Here is a 21,539-nt window from a genome sequence, read left to right on the forward strand (position 1 = left end):
CCCCCCCCCCGCCATCTTGTTATCTCTAATGCTACCTGCCCTTGCTAAATCTGACTGGAGCCTGTCATTCCTATGATCCTGGTTGTGTCAGGACTCCTCAGAGTCAAGCTGTCTCTGTGTTCCTGTGTCCCTGGGCTTGTTAGAGCACCTGGGAGTGCAGCAGCTTCCTCTGTGTGTTGTGGGACTGGCTGTGGAGCCTGGGCCCAAGGTCTGCTCAGGACATCAGCCCAGAGGGACCTGAAGGAACCTGAACCACTCTGCTGGAGGAGTTCCTGTGTGTCTGGTCCCGCTGGTCCCAGTTACTCCTGGTGTTGGGACAGATGTTGTGTCCTCCTCACCTCTGATCCAGAGAGTGTCAGAGTGCCTGGGAGTGGAGCTTCTTCTGGGTGTTGTGGGACTGGCTGCAGAGCTTGTGCCCAAGGTCCCCTCAGGACACGAGCCCAGAGAGACTGGAAGGAACCGGAGCCACTCTGCTGGAGGAGTTCCTGTGTGCCTGGTCCCACTCGTCCCAGTTACCTATATTACTATTCATAACAGCTGAAAAATTACAGTTATGAAATAGCAATGAAATAATTTCATGGTTTGGGTCAGCACAACATGAGGAACTTTAATAAAGGGTCACAGCGTTAGGAAGGTTAGGAATCCCTCATCTTGGTTTTCTTTTCTTTTTGAACTTGACTTCCTTATTTTAAAATTTTATTTTATTTTAAAATGTTATCCCCTTTCCCAGTTTCCCCTTTGCAAACTCCATATCGCATTCTCGTCCCCCTGCTTCTATGAGGGTGCTCTCCCACCCACCTACCTACTCCCAACTCACCACCCTAGCATGTCCCTACACTGAGGCATCTAGCCTTCACGGGACCAAGGGCCTTCCCTCCCATGGATGCCCAACAAGGCCCCTTCAGTTCTTTCAGTCCTTCCCCTAACTCCTCCATTGGGATCTGTATGCTCAGTCTGATGGTTAGCTAAGAGCATTTGCCTCTGTAGTTGTCAGGCTCTGTCAGAGCCTCTCAGGAGACAGCTATATCAGGCTCCTGTCAGCAAGCACTTCTTGGCATCCACAGTAGTGTCTGGGTTTGGTATCTGCATGTGGGATGGATCCCCAGGAGGGGCAGTCTCTGGATGGCATTTCCTTCAGTCTCTGCTTCACTCTTTGTCACAGCATTTCCTTTAAACAAGAGCAATTCTGGGTTAAAATTTTGGAGACGGGTGGGTGACCCCATCCCTCAAACAGGGGCCTTGCTTAACCTCTGGATATGGTCTCTATAGGTTCTCTCTCCCCTTTGTGGGGGATTTCAACTAATGTCATCCCCGTGGGGTCCTGGGAGGCTCTTGCTTTCCTGGTATCTGGGACTTTCTGGTTGCTACCCACAGTTCCCCATCTCCCAATGGGGAACACCTCTGTTCACCTCTACACATCTCTGTTCAATTTTCTGACCCTCTGTACATCTCCTCCATCTCCTCCCATACCTGATTCTGTCCGTCGTTTCCCTCCCCATCTTCTCTTCCTCCCAAGTCCCTTCCACTCTCTACTTCCCTTGATTATTTTGTTCCCCCTTCTAAGTAGGAGTGAAGCATCTGCACTTTGGTCTTCCTTCCTCTTGAGCTTCATGTGGTCCATGAATTGTATCTTGGGTATTCCACACTCTTTGCCTAATACTAACTTATCAGTAAGTACATACCATATGTGGTGTTTTGTGACTGAATTACCTCACTCAGGATGATATTTTCTAGATCTGTCCATTTGCCTTCGAATTTCATGAATTCATTGTTTTTAATAGCTGAGTAGTACTCCATTGTGAAAATGTACCACATTTTCTGTATCCATTCCTCTGTTGAGGGACATCTGGGTTGTTTCCAGTTTGGGACTATTATAAATAAGGCTGCTATGAACATAGTGGAGCATGTGTCCTTATTACATGTTGGAGCATCTTTTGGGTATATGCCCAGGAGTGGTATAGCTGGGTCCTCTGGTAGAACTATGTCCAATTTCCTGAGGAACCACCAAGCTGATTTCCAGAGTGGTTGTACCAGCTTGCAATCCCTCCAGCAATGAAAGAGTGTTCCTCTTTCTCCACATCCTTGCCAGCATCTTCTGTGTTTTTGACCTTAGCCATTCTGACTGGTATGAGGTGGAATCTTGGGGTCCTTTTGATTTGCATTTCCCCGATGACTAAGGATGCTAAATATTTCTTTAGGTGCTTTTCGACCATTCAAGTTTCCTCAGTTGAGAATTTTTTGTTTAGCTTTGTACCCCATTTTTAATAGGGTTATTTGGTTCTCTGGTTTTCTTTTTGAACCAGAGGAAGTGCAAAATTTGACTGCTTCTATTGAAATAAACTATGCTTCAAGAAATTTGCTCTACCAATTCTTTTGCAAAAATTATAGCCCCTCAGTTCTTCAAAGCAGTTTGAGGATCATTTAAGTCTGCCATCTTTCGAAACAATCATTTCTAAAGCAAAACAAAAACCAAAACAAACAATACAAAACAAAACAAACCAACAAACAAACAAAAATCCTACCTTCCACAAACCTGGTCTATACACGCCCTCTGGTGTTAAAATTAAGTATTGCCTTCTAGAGGTTAAAAGCATCCAGTAAGCTGAACAACCTTTTAAAATATAGGCACCTTAAGAGGAAAAAGATGTGAGGGATCTTGAAGGAATGGAGAGACAGTAATCTGAGGTTGGGAAGTGTTGCATAAAAGAAGAATCTATTCTCAAAAAAAGAGGAAAAAAATCCTCTTTTTCACTATCATTGAACATAAGTCTCAGGGTGCTTGGCCCAAGCCTTCACCATAATACATTAAAAGTTCAAAGGACCTAAATGTTAGTTGATTTCCTAGTTTCCATTGGAAACTACATAGGCAAAAGGATGAAACTGTAAAGCTGATATACACAAAAGAGGAAAGGAGAGGTAGCTAGAAGACAGCAAGCCATGGTAACATAAAAAGAACTGACTAATGGCATTGTGTCCTGAGAGGAATGCATGGTTGGGTGGGCTAGGTTCCTCAATTCACACTTAAAAATTAACATCTCTAACTATAAAAAAAATCATATTTTTACAACCAGTACATTAGTGCCTCTGTTTCTGAAGTTATTATAGACATAAACAAAATACAAGACAACACCAGGACTGCTTTTCAGGATTGAAGAGTAGTCACCATGTATTGTTGTCAATTTGTGTGTCTCTGTGTATTTAACATTATTATTTTATACATTGTAATTAAAACATTATTACTTCACTTGCCCTTTTATCTTTCTCTCCTCTAGCCCTTCTTCAACTCCAGTTCCTTCCATGTTCCCTATTGCTCACTTTCAAATTGATAGCCCCTTCTTGCTTGACTTATATATGCATAAATATCTACACATATATAAATATAGCATCCTAAGTCTATTTTTGTTGATAGCATACCTACAGTTTCAGGACTAACCACCTTGTATTTGATGACAAATTAGAAATGTTATCCCTGGGAAAGCTTAATTCTCTCTCTTTCAGCAGTCATTTATTGCCTGTAGTTTTTGTTTTGTTTTGTTTTGTTTGTTTGTTTGTTTGTTTTTTGTCTAGGGGTGGACCTGCGATATTTCCCCCTTTATAATATCAGGTATGTTGATATTGCCACTGTGCAAGTCTTACATAATTTCTATGACAGACTGTTTCATAGCAGACTTTCTGGTGCTCTGGATCCTATATCCTTTCCACCCTGTGATGGAAAGGGAGTGGTACTATTCAGCCCAGGGAGTGGCACTATCAGGAGGTGTGGCCTTGTTGGAGTAGGTGTGTCACTGTGGACATGGGCTTTAAGAACCTCATCCTAGCTGCTTGGAAGTCAGTCTTCTGCTAGTAGCCTTCAGATGAAGATATAGAACTCTCAGCTCCTCCTGCACCATGTTCCTGCACCACGTGGATACTGCCATGTTCCTGCCTTGATTATAATGGACTGAACCTCTGAGCCTGTAAGCCAGCCCCCAATTAAATGTTATTCTTATAAGAATTTCCTTGGTCATGGTGCTTGTTCATAAAAATAAAACCCTAACTAAGATACACCCCTTCTTCTGTGATATTTCCTGAGCCATACAGATAGGAGCTGGAATGTACAAGTATCCTCTGAGGCAGAGTTCCCTATGGTCAGTTGATCTCTGCATTATGCTCAGTTACGGTTTACCGTGTTGGCCTTCACTTACTGTAATGAGAAGCTTCTTTGATGAGGAGTGGTACCTACAGTTGTCTATGGGTCTGAGGCTAAGATTTAGAATATAGTCCGGAATTATGATGGTCTAGCAAAGTGACACTAGTAGATTATTTTCTAAAATCCATGACCACATTAGCCCTAAGAAGTTGATTATGTTTCTAGTTTCAGGCATGGTTTTCCTGCTTTTGAATTAGGCAGCAATCACTGCATGCTACTTGTCTTAGTTTGAGTTTCATTGCTATGAAGAGACATCATGACCATAGCAACTCTTATAAAGGAAAGCGTTTAATTGGGTTAATTGGGACTGGCTTACAGAATCAGAGATTTAGTCCATTATCCTCATGACAGGAACCATAGCATGAAGCCAGACATGGTACTGGAGGAGCCAAGAGTTCTGCATCTTGAGCCACAGGCAGCTGGAAGAGTGTGTGCCACCCAGGGTGTAGCTTGAGCACAGGGAGACCTCAAAGCCCATCAACTCAATGACAAACTTCCTCCAACAAGACTACACTTACCCTACTCCAACAAGGGCAGATCTCCTAATACTGTTATTCTCTAGGGGCCAAGCATTCAAACACTTAAGTCTCTGGAAGCCATACCTATTCAAACTACTTACTGTGCCTTTGTAGGTACCTTACCATGATGGCTATTGTTGTGGTTAATAGTTATCACAACTGGATAGGACTATTGCTTCCCTCCCTTAGCAGCTTGCATAATATTTTCTATAATCATGGAAGCTAGACCACAGAGAAGAGGCTTTCCCTTACTCTCTGCTTTATCTTGATTCCTGCACACCTTGTAGGCAGGACAAATTTTGGGTCAAAGGTTTTGTGGATTGGCTGGTGTCCTTTTTCCTCCACGGAAGTTCTGCCTGGCTGCAGGAGATGACCACCTCAGGATTCATATCCCCAGCTGGTAGGAGTCTCAGCTTGAGTCACCTTTGTCAAAAATCAAGTGTCTGAAGGTATGTGGGTTTATTTCTGGGTCTTCAATTCTATTCCACTAATTAGCCTGTCATTTTTTTATGCCAATACTATGGAGCTTTCATTACTATTTTGAAATTTCCAAATAAATATTTTGTGTCAATTTGACAGAAAACTATTCAACCCAACTAACCCCCAGGACTGCTTGACACACAAACACATCACTGTCAAGCCCTGGTCTTGTTCATCCCCAAGATGACACATAAATAACACCACAATATAAAATATTTTACCAACTTAAAAATTCACATAGTCTTTACAAATTTAAACATTTTAAAATTCAATCTCTTTAAAAATCCAAAGTCTCATTTAAAACCTAAAATCTCTTCAAAAATTCAGTCTCTCAACTATGCGCTTCTGTAAAATCAAGCATAAGTTAAATAATTCCTTACTTCAAGAGGGAAATACCAGAACACAGTCACAATAAGATCAAAACAATGTCCAATATCTATCATTTAGTCATGATCTTCTAAGCTCCCCCAAGTGGCTTGGGCCACATTTCTGGCTCTGTAACACACACAGCTTCTCTTCTAGGCTCCAACTGGATCCATTACAATGCTACTCCTGTTCTTGGTGGTCATCTGTCCAAAATGGGTATAAAGATTAGTAACTCTTGGGTGGATCAGAACCACAGCCTAATTTATGGGCCTCCAGCTATTCCTCGGGATTCATCTTGTTTATTTTCCCAAGATGGGGATATTAGATATTTACACTGGTACAGTAACTTAGTAATCACAGGAAGCAGCAGGAGGGAGGGAGGGAGATAGGAAGGGGAGGAAAAAGGGGGGCCAGGATCAGGTATTGGAAGGAACTAGAGAAAGAACAGAGGGTTAGGAAATTGAATAGAAATATGTAGCAGTGGGGGATGGAGAACTGGGGGTAGCCACTAGAAAGTCCCAGATGCCAAGGAAGCTCCCAGAACCCAATGGGGATAACTTTAGCCGAAATACCTAACAAAGGGGAAATAGAACTTGTAGAGACCACCTCCAGTAGATAGGCATGGCCCCCAGTTGAGGGATGGGGCAACCCACACATCTCAAAAATTTTAACCCAGAAATGTTCCTGTCCAAAGGAAAGACAGGGACAAAAAATGGAACAGAGACTGAAGGAAAGGCCATCCAGAGTCTGCCCTACTTAGAGATCCATCCCATCTGCAGACACCAAATCCAATACTGTTACCAAAAGGCACTTTGCTGATAGGAACCTGGTGTGGCTGTTCCCTGGGAGGTTCAGCCAGCAACTGACCAATGTAGATGTGGATGCTCACAGCCAACCATTGGACTGAGCATGAGGACTCCAACGGAAGAGTTGAGGAAAGGACTGAAGGAGCTGAAGGGGATTGTAACCCTATAGGAAGAACATCAACCAACCAGACTTCCCAGAGCTCCCAGGGAAGCTCACTACCAACCAGAGAATGCATGGAGGCATCCATGGCTCCAGCTGCATATGTAGCAGAGGATGGCCTTTTCTGGCATCAATGGGAGGGAAGGCCCTTCGTCCTGTGAAGGCTTGATAACCCCCCCTTGCATAGGGAATACTAGGACAGTAAGGTGGGAGTGAGTGGGTGGGTGGGGAGCTCCCTCATAGAAGCAGGAGGGAGGGGGAATGGGATAGGGGGTTTGTGGAGGGGAAACAGAAACCAGGAAGGGGACAACATTTTTAATTAAATAAATAAAATAACCAATAAAAATATATAAAAAATAAAAATAAAATATAAATAAAGTTGGCCATTCATGTGGACATTTTTAGAAAACACAAAAGTCACTACTATTATTGGTTATAGTTTTATTTGTATATAATTTATTTTTAGTAAACATATAAAACATGAGCACCAAATTCATGACAATGTTTGCCTCTACAGAAGATGTGGTGTGGTAGTTGCAAATGAATGTTTTAGCCATTAATACTGATCAATTGCAATAAAAATCTGCATTTAAAGCAAACATGTCAAAGTACAGATACTTACTAATTTGGAGGGGAGGTAAACAAATGTTTTTCACATCTTTCAATTTTTTTATATTTTTCCTTATTTTTCTAGTAAAGAGAAGAATACAAAGATAATTATACTATCATTATAGCTGATGATTTTATTACATTTTCTGAACTGGCCAAATACATACTGACATAAAGCACATAAAAATAATCAGCAAACTTTATAATATAAGCAACTTTTAACTTAATGTGTAATTGACAGAGAATATATATTCTGTAAATGACAGAAAATATATGTATTCTGTATTAACAAAAAGTCTGAAAAAGCCAATTGCCACTGGGAAAATATCAGGGAATGCATTAAAGATTCATTCCCAGGATCTGAGTGTTTTACAGCTTAGTCTCAGGTAACTTTTAAAAAATATTTCTAATGCTATTTCAATCAGTCATTTTTTAAGCTAGTAGAATTTTAATAACAAAGCTTCATAGAGACAAGCTTATGAAAAAATGACACAACCTGCTCTTTGTTAATTCAATTAAAAATGCAAAGAGTAATCTAAAACTGTAATTTTACTTTGGAATGCAAATCCAATTATAAATGCATTATTGGTAAATAAAGCAAAATAATAAATGGTTATTTTACCATAACCAAGTAAGATTTATTCCAGAAATAAAGGTTTGGTTTAATACTAAATACCTATCTTTCTAATAAATCATGCATCAACAAATTTAAGAAAACTATATAAGTTTAATAATGAATATTGAAAAGACATTGATAAAATCAAGGAGACATTTCTAATAGTAACACTATATAAAAACAAGAACAGAAGAGATTTCTAAACATGAATAACTACTTACCAACAATCAATGACAAAGTCACACATGAAACAATAAAGTCATTCTTATAAAAATTAGAAATAGGACGGGCATGTCTGCCATCATCATCACATAACACTGCTCTGGAAAATCCATCTAATGTTATACTAATAAGTATAAGCATTAGAAGAAATAAAATTATCTGTATTTACATACAAAATGATTGTATATATCAAGAAAATCCAAAAGTTTCTAATTTAAAATCCAATGTAACATATACGATTAAATAAACTCATTGGCTAAAAGATAAAAATATAAAATCTATAGATTTGCTTTATTGATAAAAATAAAAAGTTACTTCTAAGAAGGAAAAATATTCAACTTATTACAAAATTTGATAACTGCAAAAATAAATTCAATTTGATATGAATGACCTATATGAAAAATGTTATAAAAACAAGACAAAAATATTTCAATGATCTACCAAATCTCTTGTGTGTTAAGAATATCACTATTTATTTTACTCTTCTATATAAGAGTGCAGAAAATTGATGCAACTCTGATAAGTATCAGATCCTTTCAAAATATCAATAAAATGCATTGGTTTTTCTCTTGAAAGGATGAATGTTGAGGATAAATTATAATAAGAAAGAAAAGAATAACTATTGAAAGGGAATTTGTTATTCCAGTTTCTGAGACTCATGGTCTGGTATTATGTTTAAAATTAACTTTCACTCAGAAATTTGAAAAAGAATGATTTTTTTAAAAAGTCATTTCTACAGTAGAATATGTAATACAAAATATTTAGAGTTGAGTCCCTATGTATTAGCATATGCAAAAATGAATTTCAAGTAGATAAAAAATTTAAATACAATAAAGATTATAAGAGAAAAACAAAACGAATATTGGTATGACCTAGGTTAGGGACACCTGTCTGAAAAAGATAGGAAACTAAAAATTTATAAAGACATAGACCTTTAAAAATTATAAAATTAAAGTTTTTAAAATTGTAAATTGAACAATAAAGTCAAGATTAATAACAATATAAAATTCATTAACACATGAAATAAAAAAGATTAAATGCATTTTGATTGTAGACATTCCTATAACTTTACATGGAAAATATCAACTGAATATATAAAAAAAAAAAGAAAACCAAAGGATAGGAATTAGCAAATCAAAAAACAGAAATGTCGCAAGTAGAAAAAAATAAGTCTCATTGAGTCAGGAAAACATCAAATAATCAGGAAACCCATGAAACTTTTTACCTGTCAGCATTTCAAACATTAAAGACCAGTGGATGGCAACCTTGCAATATTTCTTAAAACTAAATATATGCCTACATAACACTTCTATAGAAATACGAGCACCTTAATACAATAAAACATTATTATGAGTAAAAAAGGAAATAAATGACCTCCAATATCAGAATGGATACTTTTTGGCACATCTGCATGTACTGTGAACCCAGTGGCGAGAGGAAGGACAGAGATTGACCTTGCCATTTATCAAAAACTATATTATCTGGCAGGCCAGTTTTACAAAAGCTACATCGAAGTTTCTGCTTGAAAACAGGGAAAACATCCTAAGAAAAATGCCAAATTCTCAAAGTAATTAACTGGAAGAATTAAAAAGAGGAGGAAGGGAGCAGAGGACACGTTGCACAGTTTATCTACTTTTGAGTTGTTTCGGTGAATCCAAACACTTCTTTTGTCTCTTAGCAACAAACCAATTTAAATTTTCAATTACAAAACAAAGAACAAAAGTACCAAACATATACTTGAGTCAGAACTGGGAAATGTAAGTCAATATAAGATATGGAGGCACAATAAGATTTAGCCACTGTCCAGAACTTTTGACCTCAAAATTGTCCTCAGAAAAACCTCAATTTTGAGAACATAAAATATTTAACCTCTAATAGTTCCACATGTTTCGCACAGAGTTCTATAAACTTACGGGGTTTTCACCAAACCATAGACATAAATGTGAATATCATCATCAAACTTAATGAAGTAGACAGATGGCTTGGCTACCACCTGATGAATAAAAATTCCAGTTCTCTTGGACCCGTCGTCTTTGGCGTGTTCCACCTGCTTGCCCACAAGACTGTCGAGCACCTCCCCGGGCTCCTGTTCTGCTGTAGGAAAGTAGTAGTTGGAATCTGGAATGATACGCAGGTCACCATCTTTGTAGTCGTCAAGCAGGGTGTACATATAGAGGACCGGATCTTTCTCGTAGGTGATGTAAAACCAAGTATCCATTATGGGGGCTCGCGCCAACACCATACCCTTCCACTCATCTTTCTTGCCATGCTCACCTTCGAACACATGTCCCACTGCCTTCCCAACCAGGGAATCGGCCAGGCGAGAGTCAACGCGAGGAGAAGGAACTCTCTCAGGAAGAATCTCCAGCGCTAAAACTCTCTTATCTCTGTGCAGTTCCAGTCCGTACACACTGTCTTTGCCATCATATTTGATGATATACAGAGTAGGCTTCACGGAAACCTGCTCGAGTACAGTACCTTTCCATTGCTCCACTGGCTCATTGCCTTCTTTCCAGCCGTGTTGAATGCGGCAGCCCACGATGTTCCTATGAGTGAGGAAAGTGGGCTTACGCCGCTGCTTCTTGTGAGTGTGCCTTTTCTTCATCAGGTACGCGGACACACCATCCACCCCAGTAGGAGGCACGGTCGGAGGAGACATGGCTCAAGGCTTCGGTGGCCGAAGTAAAGCTGCCCTTTGCTTAACAAGCTGACTAACCGTCAGCAGTGTCCAACGGCAGATATTTTTCGCGCTCTGAGAGACTGTATCGGTCCTTTTTTCCGATTTTGTCAGAAACAAGCTAACTGACTGGGAACTGAGACAGAGAGTGCCTCTCACGAGTGCTTTTTTTCCTCCTTCAGGGAGGGGTGACTGCAACAGTGATGGCTAGAGAGAGATGGCGGGCTCCCGGGTTCGTTCTGTCCGCCCCTGGCGCCTTCCTGGACTCCCAAGCCCACGTCCCAGCCAGAATCCGCCACTTAGCTGTTGTTGTCAACGCTGCTGAGGTCGCAGAACGGCAACAGAGAAGAAGTCGACAGTTAACGTGGACCGGAGATAACAGGGATGTTTGCTGCAGCGAAAGTGCAGGCAGTAGCACGTCTCCCAGCAGTTTGCGCTTTGCGCGGCCTGGTCTTGGCAGCGCTTGTCAGCTTGGCCAATCTGCGAAACCGGGATTTTTGTTGCTTAGGGAATCCTCCTCCTCTGAGCCCGCCCTCTCCTTTCCTCCACCCCTCCCGCTTCCGTCCTGCCTTCCGCTCCTGGGGCAGCCACACTGACACTGGCGCTCTCTCTCCTTTACTCCTGTGGCTCCCAACCGGTTCATTCCCACCAGAACCAGACAGTACAGCTCCCCTCCTCCCCTTCAGGCTGTCTGCTGCCCAACTGCATATTTCGCTGAGGCTCCATCTGCTTTCTATCTTCCAGGAATTCCTCACAAGCAGAAAAAGAAAAGAAAAGAAAAGTGAAAAAGAAAGAAAAAAAATATGTGGGGTGGGGAGAAGTTGTATAAACAAATCTACAATTTCTTTCTTTTTTAAGGAATTTGAAACGGGATTGGAGAAAGGCCGTGCACAGTCCACCATGTTAACTTAAACTCTTCTTTATAGTTTCTACCTCATCATTCGTCGTAATGATTTTTTAGTCTGTTTTTCTAAGTGGAAGGGAAATATGCTGGTTTTTGCTTTTCTAAAACTGAGTGAAATAAAAAACAAAACAAAACAAAACTAACTTTAGTCTTACAAACCAGACAAACATCAAAATGTTTAAGCTGATTTCTTATTAATATATCTGTTCTATAATCTTACACATTTAAGAGCATACTTTTATATTTCTATACTTTTATTGCTTACTTTGTCATTTATATCTTGAGTAGTTTCTGTACTTATTAAATACTCTGGAAACACGACTTGTTTTTCATTTTTCAAGATAGGGTTTCTCTGGGTAGCCCTAACTGTCCTGGAACTCACTCTACATACCAGGCTGGCCTTGAACTCAGATCTCTCTCTCTCTCTCTCTCTCTCTCTCTCTCTCTCTCTCTCTCTCTCTCTGCCTCTCAAGTACTGGGATTAAAAGCCTGTGCCACCATGCCAGGCTGGAAACACACAATTTTTTAATGGTTCCATATGTGAACATAAAAAACAGCTCTCATCTCAAAATAAAAGATGGTTTATTCTGGAATCAAATATAAGTGACCAAGACCAAGGTCCACAACTTTAGGTTGCCCCAAGTTCTATGTTCCAATGTGGTAACGTTTCATGGAATTTTGTTGGTGGTGTTGCTGCTGTTTATTATTAACCTGTGTGCACATGACATGTCTATGTTGGAAGGGGCAGAGGTGGAAAAGTGGAAATCAGAAGATAACATTGTGTAGTTACTTCTTTCCTTCCACCTTTACTCGAATTCAATGGCTTGAACCCAGGTCCACAGGCTTATGCCACAAGTTCCTTTGTAAGATAAGCCCTCTTACCCAACTGGCCTCATGAAATTTTTATAGCACAAAACAAAGAGAACTATAAATCAGGAAACTTTTAAAAGACATCGGGGGAAGCCTTGGGTAGGCGTGGTTTAGCAAACAGGAGAAACGTCCACAGTTGGCTTCAGATACTATCTGACAGCATTCCCTGCCTTTGGGCCAGTGAAAGCTGAGGATCTTTGCACACATTCCAAAAGAACTTACCTAATAGCCGGAAGAATGTTTAGGTCACTCACAGAGTTGAACAATGCATGACCATTTTGGGTGGGGTGAGGGTTAAGATAGTTTAAGATAATGCGACTCTGGAACTCCAACAGCTGAACTCCTCCATTATACTCACAACTTAATCAGTTAATCAACCATGTACAAAGTTCAACGTATGTGTGGCTTTTTCCCCCAGAGAACTTCAGTTAACCCACACTGTTTCTTCTTAATATTCCTTCAATGGCTTCTCATTTATCCTAAATGGTCTAAGGCAGAAAAAGTAAATACTACAACTGTCTTTTTTTTCATATCTGCATTAATTGAGCTCTTCTTTATTTTTTAAAGATTTTATTTATTTACTTTATAAATATAATGAGTAGATTGTAACTGTCATTAGACACACCAGAAGAGGGCATCAGATCCCATTATAGATGGTTGTGAGCCACCATATTGTTGCTGGGAATTGAACTCAGGACTTCTAGAAGAGCAGCCAGTGAGTCATCTCTCCAGCCCAATTGAACTCTTCTTTATTTTCATTTTTCTCCCTGAAATCCAAAAGTTGCAGTCATGGTTCCATTTATTTTTTTATATAGTATATTTGGATCATATTTCTCCACCCCAACATTATGCTGTTTCTAAAAACCAAATCAAAACAAACAAACAAAAACAGTAAAACCAAAAAAAAGCATACACAAAAACATGGAGTCTCTTTTATGTTGGCCTGTCTTAAAGTATGATTCATATACCCAGTGAGTGACACTCTATTAGAGAAAATTGATTTTCCATTTCCCAGTAGATAACTGCAAATAGCTTATTGGTTAGGGATGGGATTTAATGTCCATCTCTCCTTCTAAGTGCTTAGACTTTGCCAGATGTGAACCTGATCAGGTCTTCTTTGTGCTATCACAGTTCTGTGAGTCCATATGTGTATCTATCAGTCCTGATGTATCTTGAAGACACAATCTCTTTGAAATCATTTACCATCTCTGGTTGCTACAGTCTTTCTACCACCTCTTCCTCATAGACCCCTGAGTCTTGAGGGGAGTGTTTGATAAAGGCATGCCACTTAGGACCGAATGCATTTCTGTACATTGTCCAGTTGTGGGTCTTTGTGTTAATTATCATGTATGGGTGCTATGATGGTTTGTATACACTGGACACAGGGAGTAGCATTATTAGAATATGTGGCCCTGTTTGGAGTGGGTGTGGCCTTGTTGGAGTAGGTGTGTCACTGTGGGCATGGGCTTTAAGACCCTCATCCTAGCTGCCTAGAAGTCAGTCTTCCACTAGCAGCCTTCAGATGAAGATGTAGAACTCTCAGCTCTGCCTGTACCATGGATCTATGTTACCACTTTGATGATAATGAAACCTCTGAAGCTGTGAGCTCTTTATAAATAAGTTCTTTATAAGACTTGCCTTGGTCATGGTGTCTTCATAGCAGTAAAACCCTATCTAAGACAGAAGTTGTTACTAGGAGTGGGGTTATTGCTGTGATAAGCCAGACCATGGTTTTGTTTGGAAGAATGTGGATTTTGGGACTATGGATTTGGAAAGCAGTGGAATGCTTTAAATGGGGCTTAATTGGAGAGCTTAGTAGGAATATGGGAGAACTTGTTGCTGAGAGTGATTTGAATTGTGCAGACCTGGCCCAAGAAGTTTCAGTGGAGAAGAACTTCGGTATGTGGCCTAGAGACTGATTTTGTAATATTTTTGTGAAGAACATGCCTGCTTTTTGCCCTTGTCTAAAGAGTCTGCCTGAGACTAACATGAAGAGACTCAGATTAATTGCATTGAGAAAGGAAGTCTCAGAAATGCCCATCATAGTCTTTGTTCTCTGGTTAAGTCACATGAAGAGCGTTTTTGAATAAGCATTAGAAATAAGCTTAGAAAGGATAAATATAAAATATATAGTTCAAGTACTAAAGGGACACCAGGAAGTGAAATGAATCTGAATCCTGTGTTCAAGGAGATCAAATTGGATCAAGATCCCACTTAGCTAAATTTAGGTCCAGGCATGACCTTAACACTTAATCCCAGGAGGCAAAGACAAGCAGATCTCTGAGTTCAAGGCCAGCCTAGAACAGAGCAAGTTCTAAGTGAAAAAGAAAAAACCTTAAATCCAGGCTTGGTGGCCAATATCTTTAATCCCAGTGTTTAGGTGACAGACATGCAAATCTCTGAGTCCAAAGTCAGTCTACAGAGCAAGTTCCAGGACAGCCAACCTTAGGCAGTGAAAGAGTTGAAAAAAGGAAGCTAATGAAAATGTAATAGAATAAGGGGCCATGTTCCAGCCCCAGCAAAAAGCGGAACTCGGCAGCTTTGGTCAGGTAGCTCTGGCTTTAGAGTCCAGAATAGAAGAGACTACTGGGACAATTGATGCTGGTTAGCTGGAGCTAAAAAATTAGTGGTGATTAAGTAGAGACCAGCATCACTGAGGTGAAATCTTCTGAGAAGTGTTTTCTGAGAGAACAAAGTAGCTGTGCTCCAGAGATAGCCAAGGTTGTATCTCGTGCTGCAGCCCTACTTGTTAATGTATAAGAGTCACCCAGGTGGTATGGGCTGAAAGCATGAAGGGGTCATGAAGAGCAGCTGAGGCTTGGCACTATGAGAGGCCATGAAAGACCATTGGTGAAGGTGCAGCCTCAGTTGCAGTTGATGGCCCAGGACTGAAGGGTCATGCAAAAGAGTTGAGGCTTGGCATCATGAAGAGAACCTATGAGAAGCTATTGGTGAAGCCTAGTTGCAGCAGAAGAACCTAGCATATTGGAGATGCCAGTACTATGGGAGGACCACCAAGAACAGCAGCAGCAGTGGGGTCAACATGAGCTTAGAGTACTAAAGAGGGCAGAGATGGAGAAGTGATGTCAGTCCTTTGGAAGAACCCAGATCATGTGTGGATGCCAGACATTGAAACAAGAAGCTGTGACATTGAAGTTGCCTTGGAGACACAAAGATGTTTGAGATTCCAGAGCTGTGGGCTATCTGCTGAGGAAAGCTGCTAACAGGGAGTGGAAACAGCCCAGGAGAAAGAAGTTTGTTACAACCAACAAAGATGAAAAAGGAATTGGAGATCTAAAGACTGCTTTGACATCAGACATGCAGAGTTTGGAGTTCGCCCATCTGGTTTCCTATCTTGCTTCGGGAATTACAGTTAAGTGCTTGGATGGATCTTAGAAGAGACCTTGAACTTTGGACTTTTAACATTGTTGAGACTGCTATAGACTATGGGGACTTTTAAAGTTGGACTAAATGCATTTTAAGTTATCCTATGTTTAGGTATGGCCCCCATAGACTCATGTTTGAACAAGCCTATGGGGCCAGGGAGTGGAAAGTGATGGTTTGTATATACTTGGCCCAGGGAGTGGCACTATTAGAAGGTGTGTCCCTGTTGGAGTAGGTGTGTCATTGTGGGTGTGGGCTTTAAGACCCTCATCCTAGTTGCCTGGAAGTCAGTCTTCCACTATTAGCTTTCAGATGAAGATGTAGAACTCTCAGCTCTGCTTGCACCATTCCTGCCTAGATGCTCCCACCTTGCTGATAACTCCATGCTTCCACCTTGATGATAATGGACTGAACCTCTGAACCTGTAAACAGCTAGCCCCAAATGTATGCTGTCCTTGTAAGAGTTGCCTTGGTCATGGTGTCTGTTCACAGCAGTAAAACCCTAAGACAGGTGCATTGCTATGTTTCTGCAACAGAATAATAATACTGAGTTTTACCGTAGGGCTCATAATCTATCTAGTCTCAGGTTCTTGGTGACCTTAGCAGCATTAGTCATGGCATTCATCTTATGACATGGGCCTGAAATCGAATCAAAAGGTGATTGGTTACTTCCATAACATTTGTACTGCTACTGTACCAGAATGACCTGAAGGAAAGTCACTGTTGTAGGTCTTAGGGCTTGTAACTAGGTGCTATTGTTGATTACTTTTCATATCCAATAGCACACAAAGTATCTTCCGGCTCCATGAATGCAAATCAGTAAAGGTGAAGCTTTTATTTGGGTGCCAGTTCAATTTTTCCAGGTTCAATAGTGTTTTCCTCAGCAATCAGGCCTTACTACAACATTATGGAAAGTAATGAATAGCTTTAGCATTAACTTGTGATGCTTTGTGGTTCTTTGAGACCTCTTTGGCTCATGACTCAACAAGATGTAATTAACCCATTTTCTCCCCTATAATGTATAATGTTCAATGTATGTGTGGCTTTTCCCCCCAGAGAACTTCAGTTAACCCACACTTTTATATTTTAATATTCCTTTTTAAAAATCCAACTTTTGGATTTCAGGGAGAAAAACGAGATAGAGTTCAATTAATCAAATCATATTGAGGTGCAGAAGGATTTCCTCCCCCATAATATGGTGACTCCATTTAAATTCCTTTCATATATATATGTAGCTTAGGAAGTTTCTATAGTACTAGGTTTTCAAAAGTTTTTCAAAGCCCTTTACTGTTAGTTGTCCCTTCTTCTACTCTGCCCTTCTACCCTCCTACCTTAATCCTCCTATTCTAGTTTCCCCTTTAAATCTTTAAACAGGGTACTCTATTCTCCCTTTTTTGGAAGATCTCCTTTCCCCTTTCATTCCTCACTTGCAACCTAAACTCTTATGGCTATTTTAAATGAAACGTGTATCCAAAGCTTAATAGCTGATATCCACACATAAGAGAAAACATACAATATTTGTCTTTTTGGGCTTCAGTTACTTCACTCAGGGTGACTGCTTCTAGCTCCATAAATTTATTTGCTAATTTTAATTTTTCTAATTTTAATTTTAAAATTCAAATCAATTTTTCTAAGTAGCTGAATATAATATGCCACTGTGTAAATATACTACATTTCTATTATCCGATCATCAGTTGATGGACATTTTCGACTGTTTCCAGTTTCTGACTATTATGAGTAGAGCAGTAATATACATGGAGGAGCAGCAAGTATCTCTGGAGTAAGACATATAGTCCATTGTATATATGCCCAAGAATGCTCTAACTAGATTTTGTGGTAGATTGATTTTTAACTTTTTGAGGAATCTTTATACTGATTTCATCATGAGTGTACCAGTTCCCAATCCTATGAACAATGATAAGTGTTCTTCTTTCCCCATATTATAGATAGCACATACTTTTTTTTATTGATCTTGTATAAAATAAAATCTGAAAATAGTTTTTGTCCACATTTTCCTGGTAGCTAAGGATTTTAAAATGTTTCTGAGCCCTTTGTATCTTTTAAGAGGTCTCCAATTCTGTACCTACTTTTTAAACTGGATTATTTATATTCTTGATATTCAGAATTTTTTGTTTTGCTTTGGGTTCTTTATATATTGTAAATACTAATTGTGGTGATTTGAATATATTTGATCCTCCCCCCATAAAAGCCAAAATGGTTGGGCACACCTGTTAAGATTTCTTTCTTAATTAAATCATTTTAAGTGGGAAGACACATTTCTTTTTTTCCCATTAATTAATTAATTTATTCACTTTGCATCCCCATCGCTGCCCCACTCCTGGTCTCGCCCCCCCCACACACACACATTCCTTTCCCTCTCTCACCGCTTCTCCTCTGAGAGTGTGGAGACTTCCTATACACCCCCACCCTGGTACATCAAATCTCTGCACATCCTCTCCCACTGAGTCCAGACAAGGCAGCCCAGTTAAGGGAATGGCCAGACAGGCAAGAGCTTTTGGGACAGTCCCTGCTCCTGTTGTTGGGGGACCCACATGAAGGTCGAGTTATACATCTGCTACATATGGGGGGGGGGCTAGGTCCAGCCTGTGTATGTTTTTTGGTTGATGGTTCAGTCTCTGAGAGCCCCAAGGATCCAGGTTAGTTGACTCTGTTGGTCTTCCTATTGAGTTCCTATCCCCTTTGGAGCCCTCAATCCTTCCCCCAGCTCTTCTATAGGAGTCCCTGAGCCCTACCTGATGTTTGGTTGTGGGTATCTGTATCTGTTTCAGTCAGCTTCTGGGTAGAACCTCTCAGAGGATTGATATGCTAGGCTCCTGTCTGCAAGCATAACAGAGCATCATTAATAGTGTCAGGTATACTTTTAATACAGCTTTAGGGACAGCTCCTGCTCCAGTTGTTGGGGAACTCACATGAAGGCTGAGTTGCACATCTGCTACATATGGAGGAGGGGCTGGGTCCCCACTATATATGGGAATACAAAGTGAATAAGCTGCTCAAAGCAAGCCTAATGCTTGCCAATGGGATGGGTCTCAAAGTGGGTGAGTTATTACTTGGCCATTCCTTCAGTCTCTGCTCCATCTTTGTCCTCACATTTCTTGTAGGCAGGATAAATTTTGGGTCCAAAGTTTTGTGGGTAGGTTAGTGTTCTTATTCCTCCCCTGAGGTTTCTGCCTGGCTACAGGAGTGGATATTAACCATAAAGTACGGGATACTCACAACACACTCCACAGACTTAAAGAAGCTAAACAATAAGGAACAGTCAAGTGATGATGCTTGACTTTCACTTAGAAGGGGAATAAAATAGTCATAGGAAGCAGATGGAGGGAGGAAACTGGGTGGGATAGGGTATGGGGAAGGGAAGGGGATGGGCCTTCAGGATCAGGTTTTGGGAGGGACAGGAGAGATGTCCAGATGGCCATAAGAATGAATGGAAATCTGCAGCTGGTGGGGGGTGATGGGGGCATCTTGAAGGCTTGCCAGAGACCTGGAATGGAGGGTCCCAGGATTGAGTGGGAGTGACCTTAGCTGAGACCCTGAGTAGTAGGGGTATGAAACCTGATGGGAAGACACATTTCTAATCCAGATCTTTGAGATAGGAACATACATTTTCAATCTAGATCTTCTGAGGGGGGAAATGTCTTTAATTTGTGTCACACCTTGTTTGCAGCCTATGTAAAGGTTATGGAAGAAGGAAGCTTTCTTTCTTTACCTTCTTGCTTTCACCCTCACTAGCAAGTTCATTTCTTCACTGGCATTATAGCCTACTAGTTCTTTGGGATTCCAGAATATACTGAACACCAGCTGAAACATCTAGCCTTCTGGACTGAACAACTACTGGATTCTTAGACCTTCTATGGGTAGCTAGACATTATTGGATTAGCTGGATCACAGCCTGTAGGCCATTCTAATAGATTGTTTGTGTGCGTGTGTGTGTATGTGTGTGTGTAATATATTTTTTCCCTGCAAGTTCTGTTCCTTAAGAGAACCTTGACTAAAAAAACCTTCTATCAGATTGGGGTGGTATTATTTCTTCTTGTTTTTCTAGAGCTTTCAAATGTGTAATTAAATTATTAATATAGGATTTCTCCAGTATTTTTTCTTTTATATAGGAATTTAGTCCTATCAACTTGCCTCTTAAAATCGCCATTATTGATTCTCAGAGGTTTGGGTGTATTGTGTTTTCATTTCACTCATTTCTAAAAACTTCTTAAATTCTTTCTTGATTTCTGTCCTGACTCAGTTTTTATTCAGTATCAAGTTGTTTGGCTTCCATGAGTTCTTAAATCTTCTCCCATTTTTATTGTTGTTGATGGCAAGCTTTAATCCATGGTGGTCAGATAGAATGTAGAGTTTTATTTCAACTTTCTTATGTAGTGACTTGCTTTGTTTCCTTGACTGAACTATTTATTTCTTCTAACTTGTCCACAAGACTTAGAATTTTCTCTTCCAAGTATTTTAATCTGCTGGGGAGGCTTACCTCTGAGGTTTTTGCTTGACATCTTAAAGTTTTCATTTTGAGTTTTATTTCAGTTTGCTTTTCCTTTAGTGATTCTATTTCTTTGTTAAATTCTACTTTCATGTCTTGAATTGTTTTCACTATTTCATTCAACTGTGTTCTCACAGTCTTTATTAAGACATTTATTCCTACCCTCTTTGAATTTATTGAACATATTCATAATTGCTATTTTGAAGTCCTTGATTTGTGCTAAATCATTTTTCCATGGGTCCATTACAATATAGTTGTTGGCTTCTGGACAAGACATTTTGTTTTGGTTGTCTATGTTTGTGTTTTCTTGCTGAGATCTAGGTATCTGGAGTAATGACATTTGAAGTGTAGATGTTTGTTCTTATCTTTGTTGGGTGGGTGTTCCATTTTTTGGTTGATATGCCTATGTAAGACCCTGATGAGCCTTAGCTTACTGGAGACTCCCTGAGTGAATCACATGGAGCCTGATCGATGCAAAGAACATGAGGATTTTTATTTGAGTGCACTGAGGCCGTCTCTGACCCTCAGGAAAGGAGGCTACCTCGAACAGCTTGTTCTGTGAGCTTTTATACAATTTTCAGGGCAGCAGCCATTAGACACAATGTGATTGGTAGAACAGTGGGACTTTTTAAACTGATTGGTCTTTCAAGGACTTCTCTTGTCTGAAGGTGGGCAAAGGTCCACTCTGAGAAATGTACCCCCACCCACAGGTAGTTTCTCACCCTGTGATCTGAGGAATGTTAATTAGCCTTTCTCTTTCGGAGAGTTCTGCTACCTTCCTAAAGTTCCTGAGCTTATCTTATTAAGGAAATTCCTGGTCTCCCAGTGTTTTTCTGAGATGTCTCTGTTTACTCGGATTGTACATTCCCCCCTTTTCTTTGTACATGCTTCAGTCTTGAAGCTATTGTGGATAGGTCTGCAGCTCATATCCCCTGTCCTCTGTAGAATGTAAAGGCCAAAGGTCAGAAGCAGGAACAAAATGATCAGAGGTCCTAACAACGCAGAAATAAAGGTAATAAACCAAGGGTAGCTATTAAACCAAGACTCCAAATGGCACTGACTGTTCTCTCTTCCACTTGGCTAACCCTTCTCTCACCTTGGCCATTGAATTTTTAACTACCCCCGGAATGGTCTCTAGTATGTGCTTCCTGATGTTGCACACCCCCAGTAGCATAGAAGAAGAGTATTGGCCCCCTAACACTGATGGGCCTGCTGCTGGCTTCTCCCATCT

At 40.2% G+C, this 21,539-nt stretch overlaps 1 protein-coding gene across 1 annotated transcript; it reads right to left on the reverse strand.

Moving 5' to 3' along the window:
- Nucleotides 1-6,945: 6,945 nt before the first annotated feature.
- Nucleotides 6,946-11,122, reverse strand: Spin4 (spindlin family member 4). The gene has a single exon (XM_031365091.1). The coding sequence runs from the start codon at nucleotides 10,623-10,625 to the stop codon at nucleotides 9,876-9,878; it is 750 nt and encodes a 249-aa protein (XP_031220951.1). The 5' UTR covers nucleotides 10,626-11,122; the 3' UTR covers nucleotides 6,946-9,875.
- Between the last annotated feature and the right edge of the window lie 10,417 nt (nucleotides 11,123-21,539).

This window comes from Mastomys coucha, chromosome X, assembly GCF_008632895.1.
Source record: "Mastomys coucha isolate ucsf_1 chromosome X, UCSF_Mcou_1, whole genome shotgun sequence".
Lineage (NCBI taxonomy): Eukaryota > Metazoa > Chordata > Mammalia > Rodentia > Muridae > Mastomys > Mastomys coucha.